The sequence below is a fragment of the Barbatula barbatula genome (genome assembly GCF_947034865.1).
Source record: "Barbatula barbatula genome assembly, chromosome: 25".
In the NCBI taxonomy this organism is placed as follows: Eukaryota; Metazoa; Chordata; class Actinopteri; order Cypriniformes; family Nemacheilidae; genus Barbatula; species Barbatula barbatula.
The window spans coordinates 4,483,954-4,505,823 of record NC_136788.1 but is presented as its reverse complement, the minus strand read 5'-3'; the positions used below and the strand labels follow the sequence as shown (position 1 = coordinate 4,505,823).

The following is a 21,870-nucleotide window of genomic DNA, read 5'->3' as shown; positions in this document are numbered from 1 at the left end:
GTGTGTGTAGTATCAAGAAAACTTAATTTTATATGTATTTATTTTATTATATATTTTGAGTTAACAGAACAGTCAACCATGATTTATTCCAGTGTTTTAACAACAAATGTAGTGTAGGCTACATTCTGCGTCAATTTTATTAATCCAAATAATTTTGTTTTATTACTTGCACGGTTGTTAAGTCTCAATAAAAAATGTGTATTTGAGAGACAATAATACAAAATTCCTTCAAATGTTCCGCAATGGCTAATAAAAAAACAGCAGCAGCTTTAAACAAATAGGCAGCAAACTGTTTGAGGAAATTTTGACATCCATTAGAAAGTTAAAAACAAATGAGTTTTTGAGGTCTCAGTGAAAGTGTACTCTGTTTATTGAAGGCATGGAGTTATGTTGTGTTCTCTAGCTCCCTCTGTAGGTACTGTATGAGTATCTGCTGAGCAGCAGTGGCAGATGAAACCTCTGCTCAGCATCAGTGATAGTGAAGACTATCTAAATGAAAAAGAAACAAACGTTTATAATCCCACTACGCCACAAATACACTACGAGTCGTACACTACAAACCTCAACATATGGGTAAAAACCGCATTGTCCCAAACTCTCCCAGTACTGGCCCGTCTCAAACCGCAGCTTGTAGGTTCCTGGAGTGAAGGCCTCACTGGTTATTAATCCGAGACAGCGTCCATCTTCATTTGTGGTGCTGAAATAATCGACAGCATTTGATGTTAAAATATCCTGTTATTATAGCAACTGCATACAGCAGGTGTTGATGTGCATGATGGATTTATGAAAATAATTGTTAAACGCACCCAACAGTGATGAGGTTCCAGAGGGTCATGTGAGGGTCCAGGCGGTGTAGACTGAGGGGCATTCGGACAGCAGGGAGCCCATCCCCAGTGTTTAATACATGAGTCGTGAGCGGACTGCTGGTATTCAATGGACTCATAGCTGTAAATTTAAGAGTAAACCTATATGAAAAACCAAAAATTCAACTCGTGGTCAAATGGAAAAATAGGCCTACATAAACAAGCGGAGAAAAAGATTTAGATGTATATTGTGGCCATCCAGTCCAGTGTCTTTTGAATTTCAACAAAACCACAAGCCTCAGGAGGGACATCCAATAGCAACGCAAAATACTAACACCGTGTCTACACTGGACGCGACATGACAACCGGCTTGCTCTTATTGGGCTTGTCGCATTGCCGCATCCAGTGTGGAAAAAAATTAAATTCTAATGCATTTCTAATGTATTTTGTCGTGTCTCGTCGCGCCTGTGCCGTCCGATGTAGACACAGGTGACAGCATAACAAGACACATGAAAACTGTGATTTGAACCTTTCCTAAATACAAATATTTCTGGTGAATTGCTTAAAAATGAACTTGTTTTCATTTCAAAGAAATACAGCTAAATTTCTGTTTTGACCAGTTTCTCCGGTGCTCATTTTCTGCAAATAAATGTAAATAGAAACAATGTTTGTATTTGAAATTTAGGGAGAAATGTTGTTAGTAGTTCACAGAATGAAACAAAAGTGATCATTTTGTCTAAACACATTCCTATAAATATTCAATTCAGAAAAACGGATCTTTTGGAATTTGCTGAGTGCACGTGTAACACACTTGAGCTGGGAAAGTCATAACAGCTGGAGGCGTGTAAACTCATTAAAAGACATAAATAGTCAAAGATCTGCAGCTGTAGATATACTACAATGTTGTTATTTTACTTTGTAAGTGGATATATGAGCTCTTACCTGTTATGTAGTCTGTATCATCTGATCATGTCCAGCCATATAAATACGGCTGATCTTTACTCACTGTGTTTGTGAATCAATGAGTTAATCAACAAACCAAAACAAAGCAGTGTAAACATACAGGGTAAATCTTTGAGCAAATATCGTCTTGTATCAACACGTGTGCTCAATGTATGAAGTAGGCTCCTGTAAGAACGATTCATCTGACTGTAAAATCATACCTCGACGTTTAAAGATCCTGTTCAAGAACTGTTAGAGATGGACTTTGAGCTGTGGTCTTGTTTGGTTTAGTGGTTTAATAAGTGAAGACCACAAGCAATGCGGCAGCAGGGTTTACTCTATTCAAAACATTTTATTTGGAATCAACAACTGCACAATATCTTTATTTTGCAACGCAACAAAATGATGCAAGCAAATCAATGGGGCATTCCATGATATTACAAGAAAACGTAAATAAATAAATAAGAAACAAACAAATCAATTCGACAATTTTATGTTACACTGTGACATTTTCTTTCAGAAGTATATACATAAATAGCAAAATAAACCAACAAGTAAAAAACACAGCATATTTATATATTTTAATACAAATGAACATGATCAAATACTATTTTTGAAATATTGGGTGGTCTTCAAGACCTATTTTAGACATTTGTCTAAACTATAATGTGTGTTTTTGTGGGATATCACATGGCATATGGCTGTGTATCAGCACCTTTTATATCATCTTGATCTAGTATATTCATTGACATGATGAAAAAATTTAATGTTTTGAAATGACCTGCAATATCATTATTCACTTTTGATCTGCCGGAGAACCGGATTCAAACACTTCAAGCTCAATTCAATGATCAAAAGATTCGTATAAAATCCGTCCAGCATTTAACAGCTGAACTCACATTCATACACAGAAATCTTTCAGCTCTGCGTTCATGTTGAGTTTGATTCCAGCAGGTGATGGATGATGTGGAAATGCTTCGTCTCCTCCTGTATTTCCTGTCTTCCATCTCTCGCTTTGCTGTAGTATTTCTTGAAACATCTTGTTTGTGAGTTAACAATCTGCCAGAAACAGCAACAACATATTTAGGATTGGAGAGAGCTGCGTCCTATTAGGTGTTATTTATTTAGAACAACACATTGTTTGCACACTTAAGCTACCTGGTCTTCACATGTAGAGTAAATGCGATTCATAGCCATTAACCTAGCAAACAGACAAATGTCAAACACGTGTTAAACATTCAAGTGCTTTTTTAGACATTCCCTTAAAATTCACATTCAAAGCGTTATTTTATGCTCCAAATTATAGACTGTACTGTACTACTTTTTTCTGTCCGTCAGTTTCCAAGGGATAGCAGGAGGTACTGGCCCACATTGTATTTAACAACAGTTGCATTATGGGACTAAAATCAATCATTAACATGGGATGTCCTTTAAACAGTGTTTTTGATTGATTTAACAATTTATTTATTTACTGTTGTAGTTCACAATACCAGTAAATATCTGTAAGGGCAGATAGATTTTCTAGTACAACTGATTTAATTACAGCTCATAAAGACATCATTAATCACACTGTGTCTCACAGCGCATCAGATATTGTGTGTGTGTGTGTGCATTTACATGCTGTCTGTCTTCATCACTGCTGTCTGCTGTCTGTCGACTCTGTGTGTCTTCGTCTGTCTTCAGAGGAGGTGTGTCACCGGATGACCCGTCCATACTGCTCACAGAACCGTGGAGCGGAGAGTACGCCACACCTCGCCCTGAGATTCAACACACACACACAGGCAGCAATCGATGAAAGACAAAAAAAACTACACTTACATTTATTTATTAATTTAGCTTTAATCCAAAATCTGATAGATTATCAAACATTTTGTGAGAAAGAGAAAAGGTTGGTTAGCATCCAGTGTTTCACCTCTATTGATTTTCTGTTTAAACATTGTGATGATCTCACTGCTCGTTCCGATTCAATCCCACAACCCCCAGCGCAAGCCTTTTGTCTGAATTAAATTGGCCATTTACAGTCGCTTACTATGCAGCAGAAGAGCCCTTAAAGTCAAAGGCTCTGGGGTTTTTACCTGATGACTCTTGGCTTTGTGGGTCCATCCTCTCCAGGTTGTCCAGTAACCCATCTATCTGTGATTTAATCACTGTCAGTTCTTGCTTAATACACAGCAGCTCCTCCATTCTCACTGCAGAAGACAAGAAAGAGTCATACCAAGCAATAACTTTTATATTCAGCATCGACAGAAGTGATTGAAACTAGAAATCCTTGTATTGTGTATTCTATATCAAATTCAACGTTGTATTTAGGTAAAAAAGAGATGAACCTACACTGTGAAAAAAGATGACATTTTCTACTGAAAACTGAAACATACCTTAAAATAGTTTTCCCCTGTAAAATTATAGTATATATATTCAATTGTTTCCCCGATTAGTCTTGTAAAATAGTTGTCTTTTTCTGTAATTTTATAGTTTTTGACCGTATTTAAAGAATACACTGTAAAAAAAGAAATGTTGTTGAAAAAAACTGAAATTGAATAAACCATAATATGACAGTTGTTTTCTTGTAAAATTACACTTTTTCCTTTTTTTTATTTGCCGTCGTTTTTCTGTAATTTTCTGTTTTTGGAGCAAAAATCTGTGAAAAATAAACAGTAAAAATCCACAAAATTAAAATGTTTTGACATTGTACGTGGACAATCTATAAAAACCACCTGAAAAATTCTGTAAATCTTTTACAATGTAGCCATCGGGTTATATTAACCCAGCATGATCTACTACCCACATTCAAGTAAATCAAACACTTTTAAAAGCAAAAAGTAGCCGTGCCTTCAAGTGATAAACAGACATCATTAAGTGCCTAATTCTTGCCTATCAGCAACTCTGCTAATGTAATCCCTCTAATGATGGCAACTTTAATTCAACCTCTCTTATCCCAATGTGATAATACCACTCGAACACCCCTCCAATCCCAGCTGGATAAAAATAACCATTTCAGCTCAGTGCCAGCCATTAAAAAGCGCTTTGACCTCCTAGCTACAAAGGCAAACTCATTGTACTGTGATCGGCTGGTAGTAAAAACTATTAGGGCTTGTAATAAAGCACTATAAACACTTCTTATTGGTTATGCACTATTAATTTGGTATAATTGCTTTCGGTGATAGGCTAGGGTTGATTATGAAGGGAGTAGTCCCATAGGGGATGGAGGATTTTAATGAAGAAACCATCTGGAGTTTGACAGCAGAGGTGCATGTGTGCACGTGGATATACACGCTCACAAATAACACGGTTACATATGCGACACACACCAAAACGCACCATCCTACATCATAACAAAGACCTACAGTATAAATCAAACACCACTGTATTAGTAGTAGTGTCAACCAGATACTGATGCTGGGTTGTGTAAATAGTTTAGTGTTAATATGTGAAGTATTAACATGATATCAGTAATTCATAATCAAAAATACTGTCATATCAAATTGCAACATCTTGTCTCCTGAGCGAAAGAACAGCAGATCATAGAGATGTGATTCTTACGTTGAGCTGCTCTGTTTCTGGACTTGCGTCTGCTCTGAGGTTTATCTCTGCTTCTCCGTATGGCTGTAGAAGGTGGAGTTGAACACGGCTGTTGAAAGGGTATGAAGTCACATGGGATGCTTCTCACAGAGATTGGCACGTGCTGGTAATCGAAAACCCTGTAATTGAAAATCAGTTTATGAAGCTTCATTATATTACAGTATCTTCAAATGTTAAAACTTAATTCTGTGAGGACCACTATTGTCAAAAATGAACAATTGGCATACAGTTTAGATAGGTGTTAAAGTTCTGTTCTGGCCCAAACTGCCTGTCCATATATGCAGCCAGCATGAATGCAAGCAGGGAAAGCAGCGATTCCCCCCAGACAGAACAGATGTCATGACATTAAAGTGTAACACATAATTCAATGTAATTGAGACTGAATGTAAATTTGAAGTGGAGTTGGGGATGGAGGAGGGTAAATCTGCTTGTGAGCTGCTGATGAATTTAAAATGAAAGGTGTGAAGCGTCATGTTTCTATAGGTGGATGAGGGTAAACGGATGCCAGCTTGACTCACGTGACCTTCAGAACTAACGCTATACGATTGATATGCGTTGATATGGTTTCTGTTTCATATCTTAGGCATCCATAATGCATTTCTTTGATATTTGCATGATTATGTATAAAACTTTATATTTATAAATGTGGAAATGCAAAGTCTAAGTGATGCTATACAATTTATTTAGCAAGTATAAAATTATAAATAGAAAAGCTCATTCAGAGTGGCTACCAAACAAGTCCTTTCAAAGGTATAGTTCAATATCATAAATATATTATTTCGTTTTCATCGTTTACTCATCCTCAAACCAAAGTCATTCCAAACCTGTAAGACTTTCTTCTTCAGAACAAAAAATATATAATATTTTATTTGCTGAAAACTGAACGCAGAGATGTATCATTCTATTACGCTCTTCTCAGTAAAAAGGTTGAAAGTCTTTCTGCATTAAACTCGATTCTTGGTTGGTTGTTATTGTCAGTTCGTGTTCCACGGCTGAAGAAGAACATCACAGCTCATTATGTATTCCAGCCGCAGCCTCGGCGTGATACATGCGATAGCTCAGTGGCACTTTATTGATCACTCTACGTCTCCATCTCTATTCCTTCTGTCACATCCTTGCCATACTGCGAACGCATCCGACAAAACCTGGCAACATAGAGCTCTTTCAAAAATTGGAAAGCATTTATTTAAAGATTAGCAGGGGTGTCTATGAAATAAGATTATTTTCCTGTCATGCCCTGGGGCGGTGCGCTGCAGTTTGTGACCGGAGAGAGATATCAAGAGACTGAAGAAATCTGCTGCTGGTGTCAGAAGCGTGATGGAGCATGCAATTAAGAAAAAGGAGTTAAGATAGAGACCAAGAAAGAAGAAAACGCACTGAATGCACGTTGTGTGTTTCTGTATCTCAGTTGGTTTTGCATTGCGTTAGCATCTCATGGCTTCAAGCTCCAGGAAAACACATAAAAAGGTATCGCTTGAATGCACTGAAAGTTGCTTTGAATGAAAGCATCCGGCAAATGCATTAATTTAAATCTGGCGAATGCATCGAGTGCACATAGTAGTGCATGTGAGTTGAGAGTGGCTGGCATTCATGAAACTGATGCTTCGTGACTTTTGACCGAAAATGAAACATTTTGTACAAAATACCTTTTAAAAATCATCTTATTATAGACACCTGTTTATACGGTGCCTAAAAATATCATATTTACATGGCATTTTCATCAGGTTTCTCACTTTATTTAGCAGTTTCTCCAACTTAATAGGTTGAGAAGTGAGAACAGACTTTTATTTTACATTGCTTTTGTGACATTCACCTACTGTATTACACAATCAGATGTGCTCACATATACAGCCGGTTAAGGACGGTATTTGCAAGCAACGCGATATCGGGATTGTGGGTAGAAATCTTGTCATTTTTTAAGGTCATTCTTTTTGTTCACGTACATGCTGTCCAACGTGTTTCACGTATAAAACAAACATACTATACAAATTACACAAATTAAATCTGGATTAACATCATATTATGTGGATTTAACAAATGAAAAACATCATTTTATCCCTCTCAAGTTGTTCCAAAACCTGCAATATTTATTTTCTTCCGTATAAGTTCACAAACCACATAGTTATAACTTTACTCTAAAACTAATAACTGTATAAAAGGATTGTTCCCCCCAATATTATCACTCTAAAAGAACAACTTGGAACAAAATCAGAACAAATCTGTCTGGCCCTTACTTCTTTCCTTGCGTTTCCCTCACAGTAACAACCCAGTCATTTGATAATTCATTGAAACTGAAAAGAACGCTGTTATCTTTAAAAGTGGCAGCACATTAAAACCTTGTGTTGAAATGAACCCCAGAGAGCACCTTTTCGCGCTTGCACAATGAGCTTAAACCAATGATTGCTTCAACATTGTCATGGTGACCGGATCGCCGACTTGTCTTTTTCAGTTCTGTTTCTATGCTTTTATTTTGTTGTAACCAAGATGCTCAGGGGAAATGTATCAGAGTAAAAGTATACTTTTTTTTCAGGAAATGTAGTGCAGTAAAAGTAATAGTCTGCATAAATATAAAGACTCAAGTAAAGTATAGATACTCCCAAAAAATACTTAAGTACTGTACTTCAGTTTTTTTACTTGGTTAACAGTTTTAGACATTAACATGACCTTAAACGTTACCAGCTTACTTAGCTTAAAGGGAATAAAACTGTACAAGTTATCGCACTCATTGTGACATCACTTGTCCATGTTCCGTGTGATCGATGTTAGAATGCAGACTGTTTTGAAAATCACATGGTTTCACAGTATTATCATTAAAAATGACAGAGCAAAAAGAGAGCATGAGAATGAAACGCATAACAAGCTGGAATCAAGCATCGCAGCGTGACACAAGTTAACTGCTCCGCCACGGCTCCAATCGAACACCACCAAATCTAATACGCCATCCTGCTGTTCTTCCCTCTCTCTCTCTCTGCGCTAAGGAAATTGGATCACACGACACACAGAGGGGTCTCTTAAAACTAATGAGATTTCCTTCTAAAGTGACAAGCTGATCTTTCAGACAAGCTTCATTATCTACAGTTCAGTTGCTGTCTGGCGACTCACAGAGAGAAGCACCAGACGTATCCGAATCAAACGCATCACTGTATGCAGTTTTATCAGAGGCTGCTGATGTACATCTGGACACACATCAAACTTCATTTTAATAGAGGGATGGATTGGCTGGAAGTTGAATAAATGAGGAGACAGCAGGGGCGACAGAGACCTCATTGGGCATTGATGTCACATTTTATGAGGTTTCAGCTTAATAAAGAATATTGAATTGGCACATAACGTTGTGATGTATGCTTTTAGCCAGCGAAAATGTGTGCCGCATCATTAGCACATCTGTTTGTTGTTTACTAAATTCGCTGCGTAAATTGCCGCCGGACACATCGGGTGTGAAATGCTGCCCCGGGGCCAATTTATTGAACGGAGATGATTGGCTATCGGGAATGTGGGGTAAATCGAACAAGGTTTTGTGTCGAGCGAGTCGAGCGTCTGTCCTTCACGTGTCTGACACGATTGCTTCTTTGCTTAAGGGAACTCAGATTGATTGATTCAGATCGAGCGTTCAGACCGGGGAAAAGGGGCTTGAAGAAATGAATTGGGATCACGGAAGCGGGATGGAGGTTAATGGCCCGGAGGGAAAATCTTTGGCTGTTTCAGCACAGTTAAAAATCAAAACAGGTCCATTTTAGATTAACAAGAAAATTATGACAACTCCCCAGAGCTGAAGTGTAATGCTGAGTGCACATGAATTGAATTGTTGAAAGTAATAACGCTGCCTTCATATCATGCGGGAGCAAGCCTCACGGTGTGACCTGAGGGAGCATAAATCATAACTTTTTACAAATAACACTGATGGAAAATTAGGCAGCACCCTTAAACATCCCTGCGCTTTGCTTTTGGGGATAAAAGACACATTTTGTTTTGACAAAAGATGAAGTTGTTTTCAATAAGCATCCATAAAATATGCATTACAGTACACAGCCTTTCTGTTCTGTCACAACATCACTTGTGTTCAAGACTAAATAAGAATAAACAAGTGATCCAGCTGACACATTTTTTTTATTGCTCCTTAGATAGTGATCGCTTTTCTTATCTCTGATGTCGCTGTTCAAATGGTATATTGGTGTTGTGCAAGTATTTTATGGCCCTGACAGTTTTTCCCAGATTCAACACACTCCAGATAGATTCTCTGATCTACAGATAGGACGAGTGATTTATATTGCCTCACAGGACTTAAGGAAGATACATTAGACTGCAAAGAGATCAGACCGGGTCACATCACAGCTCGAATGCCGCAGGATAAAAGATTTGTACGATAGTGTCATTCTGCTAACTCACTGTGAACTGAAAACCTGATCATGTGTTTCAGTCCTAATGTATGAACCGCTCTTGCTAAGGCAAATGTCACTACTACTATTTCTTATACTATATAGGAGTACATTTTATAATGTATGGGTAATTTCTCAAATATTTTCAATTCAATTTGATATATATATATACTGCTTCTCACATTTTCCATTGTTGCAATACATTATGATAAAAGGTATACTACTATAAAATAATAGTAATACACAGATAAATAAAATAAAGATATAGTGTTGTATATGAATTCATGGTATATTGCAGTTTTATTCTCTATGCAATGTATATTAATGAAACAAATGCAATAGTTAGAACATTGCAGCGGTCCCCAACCACCAGGCCTGACCCAGTACGGGCCGTGGATAAGTTGCCTCAAAAATTTCTATAGTAGCTACTTAAGAGCGTATGGCATGTAAGTGGGCATGACCAAAAATCTGTTTTGGATTGTTATAAACTGTGAATTGTTCAATTGATATATATTATTTAATTGAAGTATATTATTTTAACTAATATCAGCACTGGAAATTTAAAATTACAATATACCAGAACAATTTGCAATGATACCATAACATGCTAAACAAAATGTATATGATAAAGTTTAAGTTAAACGCACTAGTAAAAGTTTAAATATTTATGTTTATGGAGTATAAACCCCAAGACGCAATGTCAGCAGTCTCCCAGTGGCGACCGTGGCAAGGTATCAAAACTCCACAATAAATGTGGAGGGAGAGACCAGACTCAACCGGGAGAACCAGTTCTCCTCTGGCATATTAATGTAACACTTTTACGGCTTGTTGCGAAGAGGGCTGATATTACTTTTCTAAGAGATCTGTGTGAAAAAAAACTTTGAGATTATATATTTATGTGATATACTGTAAGTGAAACTGCACTGTACGCTTTTAATGATGACTTTTCTTGTTGAACTTTCTCATATAATTTCTGATTCTATATTCAATTTCTCCTTGTCCATGTGTGATTATTAATATTCATGATGCACAGAACTTCAATCACACAAGATCTCCGTGTGGGTGGAGCCAATTAAAATGTTTTGTCAAAAATGTAATTCGACCTGATCTCACGGGAATCCGTAACAGTTTTTTAAAGTGGCCAATTCATATGAATTCGTACGATGTGAATCATACAAAAAAACATACGATATTAGAAAAAGCAATACTGAAGCATCCCCCCCCCCCCCTTTACTCCACCCCTAATGCTAAAAACATTGGCGCAAAGGCAAATCATACAAAAACGTGCCTGGGGTAAATGCTATGTAAAATAAACTATATAAAAATATAACTTTGAAAAGACGATGAACAGAAAAGACTGTCTTCAGTTTATATAGACACACGCATCAGCTTGTTTCACTTTACAGCAGGCACGCATGGCCTCACGGGAGGTGTTTTAAATGCAGGAGTCGCAGAATCTCAGCGCTCAATGCTGCGGTAACAACAACCCTCTTCTGAATCTGACCGCAGGCGATAACCAATGAGACGTCAGATCCTCTGATGAGATTGAAATAGAGAAGAAAGTTCCTGATGTGTGAAAACACTTAACAAGAGGCAAATAAGCACAACAGCTGTGTCAGTCACACAGAGCCGGGAGCCATGAGAGACGCCAGTCGATTCTCACACACATGAGTGATCGAAGCCAAAGCCGCCCCTTATAACATTATGCAAATAACTGAAGTCAATTCCTGTTGTGTGTGTGAGTGCTTAAGAGCTGCTTGGATGCTTAGGAAAGTAAATGAGGTTAAATGAACTGTGAAACAGCAGTATTGATGCGGGAAGGAGTGGAACAAAAGTGAAAAGAAGAAAGAAGAGAGTTAGAAAAGCAAGATGCATTCAATGAATAATATTAGACGAAATCTTGTACCTTTTAAATTTGTCCATTATGGGAAACTGGTAGATACGTGACATTCAATTGAGCGTCTGTGTAATCTTAACCTCAATAAACAGCCAGAGTTCTGTTTTTATAAACAGTCTTCATCATCCTAAATTATCACTTATCACACAGAGCACTGCTGCATGAGCTTACAGATGGCCTGACAGCTTTCCCCTGATTTCTATGATATTCTGCTTCATTCAAATCGAGGACCACGGAGACCCGAACGATACGATTTTTTAAATCATTTATTCACCCTGCCGCTCAAAACCTGTATATGACTCTTTCTTCTGTAGAACACAAAAGAGGATATTTTGAGAAGTGTCTCTGTGGAGGTCAATGGGTTTGGTTAACAACATTCTTCAAAATATCTTCTTTTCTGTTCTGCAGAAGAAAGAAGTGAGTAAATGATGAAAGAATTTAAACTTTCAAGCTATTAACGTATGTGTGTGTCGTTGCCAGGGCATTGTGGCTGGTTGCTAGGGTGTTATTGGTGGTTGCTTGGTTGTACACGCCAGCGTGTTATGCACAACCTTCAAAATGTAAAGTTTTGTAATCCTACATACACTACCGTTCAAAAGTTTAGGGTCACTTCCTTAAAGTTATTTACACATTTAAGAATAATAAACAAATCGCACATAACAAAATAAATAAATTGATCATATTCAGTTTGTGAGTGTGCTCATGTCAGTTGATAAACTTCTTAAAGGATAGTTCACCAAAAAGGAAAATGCTGTGATCATTTCAAACCCATATGAAAGGTTTGTAAGGTCAAGAAAAACCTTTCAGTCAAGTGACCCTAAACACATCTGAGCCGTATGAGCAATAATAATAGCGATATGTTGCAAACACCATAAATGATGGGCTCTGGATGACAGCTCTGGGCTCATTGTCTCAAACAAAGTTCATGAAGTTGCTCGGGGCAGATCATTACAACAGATCCCACAATGCCTCAGTCTGCCCACTTCTGCCTGTCACTGTAAAACAAACTAATGATCACACACACGGTGCACTGTTTGAATACACTGTAGGGAGGAAAAAATCATGTCCATCTTGAGAAAACGCAGGACAACATCTGCGAGCCACTAGAACACAGCTCAGGTTCCTGAAGACTCTGTAAATCTTTAGATGTTATCATGTTTCCGGAAACAGAAATGTGGAAACAGTGTGTGATGGTTGTGAACATGACTGACTGTCCACAAACCATCTGATGCAAAAGAAAGTTGTGGCTACAAGCCTCCTGGTTGATATAACGGAAGAACTTTCTGACAGTTTGTTGCATTGAATATCATATCCGTAGGCTAATAAAAGCTGCTTTATTTTATTGGAGTGGATTGTTTCAATGTCGGAAGATGAGATCACATGACCACGCAGCCGAAATTTTGTTATTGAACAAATGTCTACAACAATACGCGAAATGATGAAGTCCAAGACTGTCGTGTCGGTATGTGAAACATAAAGAAGAAACTGACGAATGACCTTTAAATACTGACCTTCAATTGCTTCCCAGCGATTCCTACAATAGTTTACTTTAAGCACAAACTCAACTTTGTGAACCCCGTCAAGTGTGTGTGGACGTACCTGTAAGGCTCACCGCGAGAACGCTTCACACCGGGTTTCTGGTTGCTGGCTCTCAACACCCCCGTCATGCTCTCGTCTGAACGAAATAGACAGCATGTATACAAGCAATGAAGATCTAAATAATCCAACAAATGTCACGGGGACATGCAGAGCATCACATGCTTACTGAATATCTTCATTTCAACATTAAGATGCAAAATAAACCTGATATATCAGGGCGGTAGCAAGGAGAAAATATCATAATCTGTTTTAAGATGCAGTGGAAATTGTGTGTATTTTTAAAGAGGGAGGATCCTTATATCACTGTCAGTACGTAAAGAAATGCTATTATTAGCCAACATCTGTTGCTTGGTTTGGGTTAATCACCTGTGTTTTAAAGATTTATATCTCTGTCACAGGGTGAACACTATTCAGTGCACTTTCACTAAGAAAGCATCATTGTCCTAGTGATATAGGCCATTTAACATGTAATGACTACAATAAAATACCTGCAGCGTGTGTGTGCTCGCGTACGTGCGTGTGTGTGTTTCTATCTGAGCGGCATGTCTGCATCATACGTTTATAAAGTTCAGGGTTTATCAACAACAGCGACACTTTGAATAGCCCACTGTTAACTTTAAACCATTTACATAAAAAACTGCAGAAAATCACCGCCACACACTGTCTAATAAACTAAAACGGTGCAGTTGTTGCATAAAGTAGCTACACTTGCCTCCTTTGACCTTCAGAAATGCCTTAAAAAGTTAAAGGTTGATTCAGGCAGATGAAGATCAGAAGGTAATGTTTATTTATTTGTCCTAGTTAACCCCAAAACGAACAAAAAATATATTTGGCATAAGGAATTTTAATACTGTTAGGATTCTGTGACTTTTCATGACAGTTAAACACATTTAATAACCAAATTTATACAATTTAATTAATTTAATTTAAACATTACATTAGCAAGTATAAATCGTTAAAATAAATCTTTACAGTCAACAATGCAAAAGCCATTACAGTCCTGTAACAAGCTTAATTTTCAAGCAAAATATTTTGATATTGGAATCAAATATGACCATGAAATTACTTCACAGTTTTTGTGAGATGTACCCCAACATATTTCATACTAAATAATATGTTGACGGATGCAACCAGTAAAGTTAAATATTAACACATAAAGCGCTAAAGTCTTAACAATACATGCATTATTAACCACAATACATTTCACTATTTAACAAACAGTATATATTCATTGCACTCTATCCTACTTTCTCTCACAGAAACACTTGCACTTACATTGAATGCTGTGATGTTTACCTCTGAATAGGGTCATTCCAGTCTTCTCAGCATCCGAGTCTGTTCAGCTCATCATCCCCTTTTCAGAGAGAGAGAGAGAGAGAGAGAGAGAGAGAGATGGAGAGAGCTCATAGGCTTCATGCGCTACTCTGGGGTTGTACCATTCACACGTTGGGGGGTTACAAAAGTAACTGGAATGATCCATTTTTCATGTCGTACCAGCAACGCAGCTGGGACGTCCTAGGTGCGAGATTTCATAGAATTAAATTACCAATTCATGACGTTGCCTGCACGAACACCTGACGTAACAAGATAACCAAAGACGGTCCAGTTACGTTCTGTATTCGTACTATTTTGGTAATAAAATGACCCCGGCACATATTTTCATTACCAATAAAAGTTTTATATATATGTTTTCATTTCATAATTGTCGTTTAAAACGAGTGGAAAACATATTTAAGCTGTTTTGAACTTATATTTTGACATAATGTCGTCTGACAGAACACTTTTTTGAAAGGCTTCTGTCCTGACTGGAATTAAAGTTCCTCTGACAGGATATGTCGTTTTAAGACTCATTACTAACGTTACTCAACAAATTAAACGAGAGTAAAGTGCAAAAAAACGAAGGACCTTTTTAGGTTGAATTTTATTATATTTGTATTATTTTTAATGTATATACAGCACTGGTGGCGGTTAAGAGTAACCACGGCAACGCGACATCCCGGCACTTGAAGAGGAATCACATTATGAAAATATATTGTATTTAAAGTGTTTTTTACATTTATGCCTCTGTAGGCCTTAATTATTTATCTGTCGTGAATCATGCCCGACGCTATATGTTTTAAATAACTGTTATATAAAGTTAAGTATCTGAACAAACACTTTGTTGTTCATTTGAATGTTTTTAAACGTGTGTTATACTGTTTTGAACGCGATTTTATGCTGTCAATATATTACTGTTAATATAAAGGTTTTATCTACATAAAAGTCAAAAAATGCTCGGGAAAACGCTATGATGCTTTACTTATGTGACGCATATTCTTTTAAGCTGTCCAGTCAACTGAAGGCTGTTATGAATGCATTTGTATATTCATATTAATTAAACCATATACCTGCTATGTTTTTTGGAAGTTCAATTTCATTTTACAATACCCTGTATCACTGTGCACGCTTTTGTAATGAAGCTAAATTAAATAATGGTGCATTGTTACTCTTTACAGTTTACACATGTTTGGTGTTGAGTATATAGGCCTGTTTTTACTGTAAACGTTAAGTACCATATATATATATTACCATATTCATTATAAATGTTCACAAATCTATATTCATGTTGTGGTTATAAAACAGCAAATTATATCAAATTGGTAATGCACAGATATTACCTGCTATCAATGATAAACGAATGTAGTCTGAATATGGCTGCTCGATTTTGAGACAAATCATCATCGCGCTTATTTTGGCCAATATTAAGTTCCCGATTATTCAAGACGATTAATCATTAACCTTTAAAACAACATACAAAAGAAAAAACTTGTCTTTTAAACTCTGAATTTAACTGAAAAATAGATGTAAAGAAAGCACCGCTGAGGCACTATAGTGTGATCTGTGGATTTATACTACGAGAAAAGAGAGGATCCTTGCAAAATGGAATGTGGCACAATAATCGTTTGCCTCGATTATTTTGTTTTAGTAGTCGATGAAGCCCAAAACGGACGATTACGATTAATGTTCGATTAACTGCACAGCCCTAAGTCTGAATGTCATCTCACGGTTAGCCTTCTGAATGTTGCAGAACGTTGCAACAGCCTTCTAGCGTCTTACGTCATACATTTCTACGTTGTGTTGTCACAGTGTTGCCATCAGAGATCAACGTTGCCAGAGGAAAAATGAACGTGGTCACAACACAACTGTGTTTGTTGGGAACTGAATACATGTCCGTCCCTGTTTTAACTGACTGCTCAGAGAAATTTACATTTATTACCTTTATTTTTTTCTATCACTGACAGATGACAGCTGAAAACTAAGCTTTGCGCTCCGGCCGCGCATGAAGGGAGAGAAGCACCAACAGAATGAATTTGGATCACGCTCATAAAACCGCTGATGGTGTAACTGTCATGGGTTTGGGTCTGTGACGTGTTTGTTCTGAGATACACGGCGGATAGTCCAGTTAAATTAAATGATTAATGAACAGCTCGTTCTTATGAAAATCTGTCGACTAGGCAGATTCTGTGAGAAAACGCGACAAAGCTGTTATAAACGATTTCTGTTGCAATTGAGTTGATCATCCTCGTCGCAGATTATAAAACATTTTGGCAGCTATACGAACGGGAACAACAAGATGCACCTGAGAATTAGAGATACAAAAGAATCGTTTAAAGACCCCAAAGTGTTTCAATATTCATCTTCAGTTTAAATTGAAACAAAAGAATTGTCTGTGTTAATACAGCTACTGGTTGTGGTGTGCTTGCTTTAGCACACATATGTCACGCTTTGCTAAATGTCACACTTTTTATAAGTGGCTACCTGTGTGCGGGATCAAATGTTATATTCTAATAATAAACGAAATCAAATATATGACCATGTTAACATATTTTCTTCCTAAGATTGCATGTTTTTAGGTCTCGTAAACTAATAACAATATTATCAAAAACAGTGAAATAAATGCATGACAAACATCTTACCACACATGTGGCTTGTTGCTCACTAAGACGCGCGCTCCCGCACAGATGTGGAGCGCGCTCTCGCCTTCATGCGTTCAGGAGGTCGGGTTAAAAAAAGAAGAAAAACTTAAGACCAAAGTGACATTAGCAATGATAGCAAACAGCACTCAGATGAGATCGACAAGGTGGACGATAGACCGCAACAGAAATCTCAAAACAGAAATATTCGATTTTTTTAGAAAATTTAATCGCATTTGCTTTTCCAAGGATGAATATGGTGGCTGTTTTTATGATACTTTTTACAAGTCAATTCTTCACATCTCATGGGCAAGTATGTGACTTTATTTCTTAAAACAAATATGGTCATTGTGATTCTTCCAATTCTTCCTTTTTGTATAAGTTCAAATGATGTTTATCTGTCATATTCATATTTTACAAATGTATCTCAGAACTTTATACATATTTAACATTTATCTTTTGGATGGATGCACAACCTTTACTGCAGAATTCTTACCAAGAAAAATCAATAAAACCAGAATACTTTTAAAGTTTAAATAGTATATAAGGTATGGCAAACCAATATATGATTTAAGCAATGAGATGCAATTGAAAAAAACCGAAATACCGAATAACAACCAACTTAATGGACTCAAAACATGTAACTTCTTTAAAAACATTTATTCGTTCAGGTTCTTATATCAGCTCAATCTGCAAATATACATTTCCACACTGTTAAACCACTGCAGTGTTTGTCTTTGAGCAGCAGACTTCATTATAAGAGTTTACAAAACACAAAACAAAAAAAGTAATTTCAATTATAAATTTGATTTAATTATAAGTTTTGATTTACGTAACAATTTAAGTAAAGGTATGTATATATAAAGGTTAGTTATGTTTCTGAATCATCTAACATTGCACCATATGAAGGAATAAGGTTTTATACAAGAGTGTATAAGAGTTTGTATTTAAGCTATATGTTGCACAGGACTGTTGGTGTGGACAGGAACTCCAAAACACTCTCCGTCAAGTCCAAAAGCTTCTGTCCGCTCACGAGACGTCATTTCAGCAGAGTTTACGGAGCGTCCGCAAGAAACTCAGTCTGTTACAGAACAACACAGTTAAACACAGCAAACTCAACACAGGCAAGAAAAGCACAGGTTAGTACAGGCAGTAGCATTCATTTCTATTACCACAGTTATTCTTACATCTTCACATTGTTTTTCTCGATATAAGGCTGCCCTTCTCCAGAGCCGTTGGCTAATGGGCGGATCCTGGGGCGGGTGTTTAAAGTGGGCCATGAGATCCACTTCCTGTGCAGCCCTGGGTTTCAGCTGATGGGGTTGGAAACCAGACGGTGCCTGGACACCCAGACGTGGAGTGGAACGCAACCGTCCTGCAAGTGTATGAATCTAATTTAGTCGAATCACTTACAGACACAATTAACTGTCCATGACAAGATGCATTATTAAAGTACATTGCGTGAAAAGATGTACAGAACAGTGCTACGCAGTTTCTCAGTGAATGGGAGATTGACAAGATCAAATCCATGCTAACATAATGATTTGTGTGATATTGTTTTTTTTCTCTTAATAGTTAGAGATGGCACTGAAAACAACAACGCATCTGTTGCTACATCAACATCCTCTTCCTCGTTTTCCTCTCAGTCTCCCAGCACCACACGACCGTCCCGCTGCATTGAGTTTCTGGGCTCTGCTCACTGTACCTGTGAACATGGCTACAGCATCTCCAGCCATGACACCAAACTGTGCACAGGTAACACACACCTGTATAGCTGCTCAACACACGATTGAGACGCTCGGGGACAAATTTTATATACTCTTTATTTGGGAAGACCCAACAAGCCAGCAAACAAGGGATGATTGCAAGGTCAAGTGTAGGGCATGGACAACGATGGGATAATTCATTGAGAAACAAGGGGGAGGGGTCAAGGAACTAGACAGGAGAGGACATGTCACACAAAGCACATGCTAAACACAATGACCCGAACAGGCTGCCACAATCCTAAAAAAACTAATTCTAGAAAGACAGGATTGTGTTTGTTTACAAATACTTAAAAGGTACACAGCATAATGAACAATTAGGAGACACTGACTGTTCCTACTCGTTCTCATCGATCTGTGTAGAAATAACATGCTGTTGCCATATCGTGTAATAGGCTGCTTATGCCAAAGTTCAATTGTTCGCAGATATGATACTCTATAGATGTTCTATCGTGTAATTAACAGTAATGAGTTACGTTGGCAAAATTGAGACTTTTTATAACCGTTTCAAAACAATAAACCAAACACAACATTAAATTGAACATAAACAAGATGATTATTTGTTGTTTAAACCCTTTTTAAAGCCAAAATAAAGGCTTAAATTATACTCGAAAATGACGTACCCCTTCGATTGATGTGAGGTCACGAAAAACCTTAGTTTGAAGGGCTATATGGCCCCTACCCCTCCAACCAAAAGAGAAAAATGGGGGTAAAATGGGATTGGACCTTGCTTGATGTGCAACAAAAACAGAAAAAAATGTTCAGAAAGGTTGAGCGTATGATGCTATAACATAGTTGGGAAAATGTACATTTATTAAATATCAATAGAAAGAAAAACTGCAATCACAAACTAAATGTGACACGGCAGGACAAATGGCTTGTTGTTAATGGGTTTGTTATAATCAGTTAGGACAACATTTTAAATGATACGCTGAAAGCACACATGCATCCGGCAGACGTCTGCATTTACATCTGCAAGACATCTCGGAGACGTTTTCATTTTAGACATCTAACACGTCTAACTTGTAAAACTGCTCTAAGATGTATAGCAGATGCTTTTACACAGCAGATGTTATCCAGATCTGTCTTAAAGACATACGTGTGGTATGTAAAATACCACTGATAAAAAAAAACATGCATATACTGTTTAAATATTGAAAGGGGTTTGGCTGACAAAAAAGTAAAAGATAAAACCTGGCTTAGCTATTTGTGATTACTTTTCAGATGTCAAAGCGTTATAAAAATATGTCAATATCAGTGGTCTTAATTCAATTATTATAGGCTATTTCATTGCCACCCATATACGCCATTGGTAAATGATCGCATATATTGTATACGTTTCACACATCACTATCTTTTAAAACAAGACCAGAACAACAAGTTTAACATGATTGATGAGTTTATGTGTCAACTATTTTCACATGTGAATGGCGCATTAGTTCTTCAGTGTTGTTCTCATGTGTGATTTTGTGTTTCAGACATTGACGAATGTGAGCTGTACCGTCGAACTCAACCTGGTCGTCTGTGTTTGCACACCTGTGTGAATACAGCCGGCAGCTTCTTCTGTCAGTGTCCATCAGGCTACAGCCTTGCTCGAGATAGCAGGAGCTGCCATGGTCTGTATAGTGTCAAACCTTCATCATTTCTCAGTCATACGCGTCTGTATTGCCCAGTCAATAGAAATAAAGCTTTGCACGCTGGCTTATCTTAAGAAGATATTGTATCATCGTTTTGCTTGAAATACTTTCCCATCTCCAAGACAGCATCTGTGTGTACTCAAAGCCTTAACGTGTTCTTCGCGTGTTCCTCAGACATCGACGAGTGCATGCGAGGAGCTCATAACTGCAGCCGTGAGCAGGTGTGTGTGAACACACACGGAGGTCATCGCTGTGTGGAGGTGGGGTGCCCTCGCTTCCGCAACGCCACATACATCAAAACCTCGGCTCTGTGAGTCTGACACTAACACCAACTCAAATTCAACCGAATCTAGATGATTAAGTTTGGAGTTTCTTTGGGGTTTCCCATTCGCAGACGCTGTGACCGTCACCCGTGCCTTCAAGAGGACGAAGCGTGTCTCCAAGCACCGCTCTCTGTTAACTTCCATTTCATGTCCGTGGTGTCTAACATGTCAACCCCCAAAGTCCTCTTTCGGCTGTCGGCGGCACGGTTCCTGGGTGACACCCTGCGGTTCGGTTTGATGGGGAACCGAGGAGTCCAGTACTTTACCATCCAGCGCTCGGGCAGGCAGACGGGACAGCTGGTGCTGGTCAACTCCGTCCAGGGCCCTGCCACGCTTCAGGCCGATATAGAAATGAGCGAGCTGGAAAAGAAGGTGCTGCTCGGCCGCTACGTGACAAAGGTTACTCTCTTTGTGTCCCCGTATAACTTTTAATAGGCAGAGACGGTGGACGGACAATAGTGTGAAATAATTTACCGGCGAGATATTGGCGGCCGGGCCTGCGGGGGTGAGATAGGGGAGCTATTATACTCATTCTGAGGTGCCAGTTTAACAGGACAAAAGAGGTTTTTGTTGCAAGCTGAAAGTAATTTCTTTCCTCGATTTTTATTTCCTGCAAAGCATTTATGCTTAGCCAATGTTAAAAGTATGTTTAAACGTTTTAAAATGCAGAAGTTTAACAAGATTTCAAAGCACTGAACAAGTTTTCTAGGTCAGCGAATACTGTTTTAGTTTTATAGCACATGACACATTCTTAATGTCAGAAATGCATTGTGGTAGCCTACCATGCAGTTAGAAACAACAAAGGGACATTTACAAAGCGATGTTTCGTGCACCAATTACTTATATATTGCTAATATTTCTGGATATTTTTGGAGGGCGCTTTAACACCATAAAGTGAAATGAGGCACTCGATGCAGTGAGTGAGCATGAGCAAAGATGGCAGATTTCAAGAGCGAATGGATGCGAGCATCACTGTGCACTGCTCACTTCAAAGGGCA

The 21,870-nt window shown here is 37.9% G+C and overlaps 3 protein-coding genes across 3 annotated transcripts; 1 reads left to right on the top strand and 2 right to left on the bottom strand.

Moving 5' to 3' along the window:
• Nucleotides 1–345: 345 nt before the first annotated feature.
• urahb (urate (5-hydroxyiso-) hydrolase b) lies at nt 346–2,005 on the bottom strand. The gene is made up of 4 exons (XM_079450960.1): nt 1,746–2,005; nt 807–945; nt 562–697; nt 346–489 (listed from the first exon to the last, which is right to left on the bottom strand). The coding sequence occupies exons 2-4, from the start codon at nt 941–943 to the stop codon at nt 400–402; spliced, it is 363 nt and encodes a 120-aa protein (XP_079307086.1). The 5' UTR covers nt 944–945; nt 1,746–2,005; the 3' UTR covers nt 346–399.
• Nucleotides 2,006–2,080: 75 nt separating this feature from the next.
• Nucleotides 2,081–14,562, bottom strand: LOC306890940 (uncharacterized protein). Its single transcript, XM_079450959.1, has 7 exons — nt 14,472–14,562; nt 13,197–13,272; nt 5,286–5,443; nt 3,821–3,934; nt 3,363–3,502; nt 2,904–2,946; nt 2,081–2,804 (listed from the first exon to the last, which is right to left on the bottom strand). The coding sequence occupies exons 1-6, from the start codon at nt 14,506–14,508 to the stop codon at nt 2,911–2,913; spliced, it is 561 nt and encodes a 186-aa protein (XP_079307085.1). The 5' UTR covers nt 14,509–14,562; the 3' UTR covers nt 2,081–2,804; nt 2,904–2,910.
• A 2,837-nt stretch (nt 14,563–17,399) lies between these two features.
• Nucleotides 17,400–21,304, top strand: LOC306890866 (fibulin-7; the record flags this gene model as incomplete). The annotated part of the gene is made up of 7 exons (XM_079450883.1): nt 17,400–17,462; nt 18,117–18,288; nt 18,365–18,532; nt 18,725–18,904; nt 20,391–20,528; nt 20,724–20,859; nt 20,944–21,304. 7 exons carry the CDS (start codon nt 17,400–17,402, stop codon nt 21,302–21,304), a joined length of 1,218 nt encoding a protein of 405 aa, XP_079307009.1.
• Between the last annotated feature and the right edge of the window lie 566 nt (nt 21,305–21,870).

Bases quoted from the DNA above. Each gene is read 5' to 3' on its own strand.
- urahb (XM_079450960.1), bottom strand. From the start codon at position 943: ATGAGTCCATTGAATACCAGCAGTCCGCTCACGACTCATGTATTAAAC. The intron at 698-806 runs GTGCGTTTAACA...CGATTATTTCAG, and splicing joins TGGAACCTCATCACTGTTGG to CACCACAAATGAAGATGGAC. The intron at 490-561 runs GTTTGTAGTGTA...TTTTTCATTTAG, and splicing joins GTTTTTACCCATATGTTGAG to ATAGTCTTCACTATCACTGA.
- LOC306890940 (XM_079450959.1), bottom strand. From the start codon at position 14,508: ATGACCCTATTCAGAGGTAAACATCACAGCATTCAAT. The intron at 3,503-3,820 runs GTAAAAACCCCA...GTTGAATCTCAG, and splicing joins ACAAAGCCAAGAGTCATCAG to GGCGAGGTGTGGCGTACTCT. The intron at 2,947-3,362 runs GTAAATGCACAC...TCTGTTTGCTAG, and splicing joins GTGATGAAGACAGACAGCAT to GTTAATGGCTATGAATCGCA.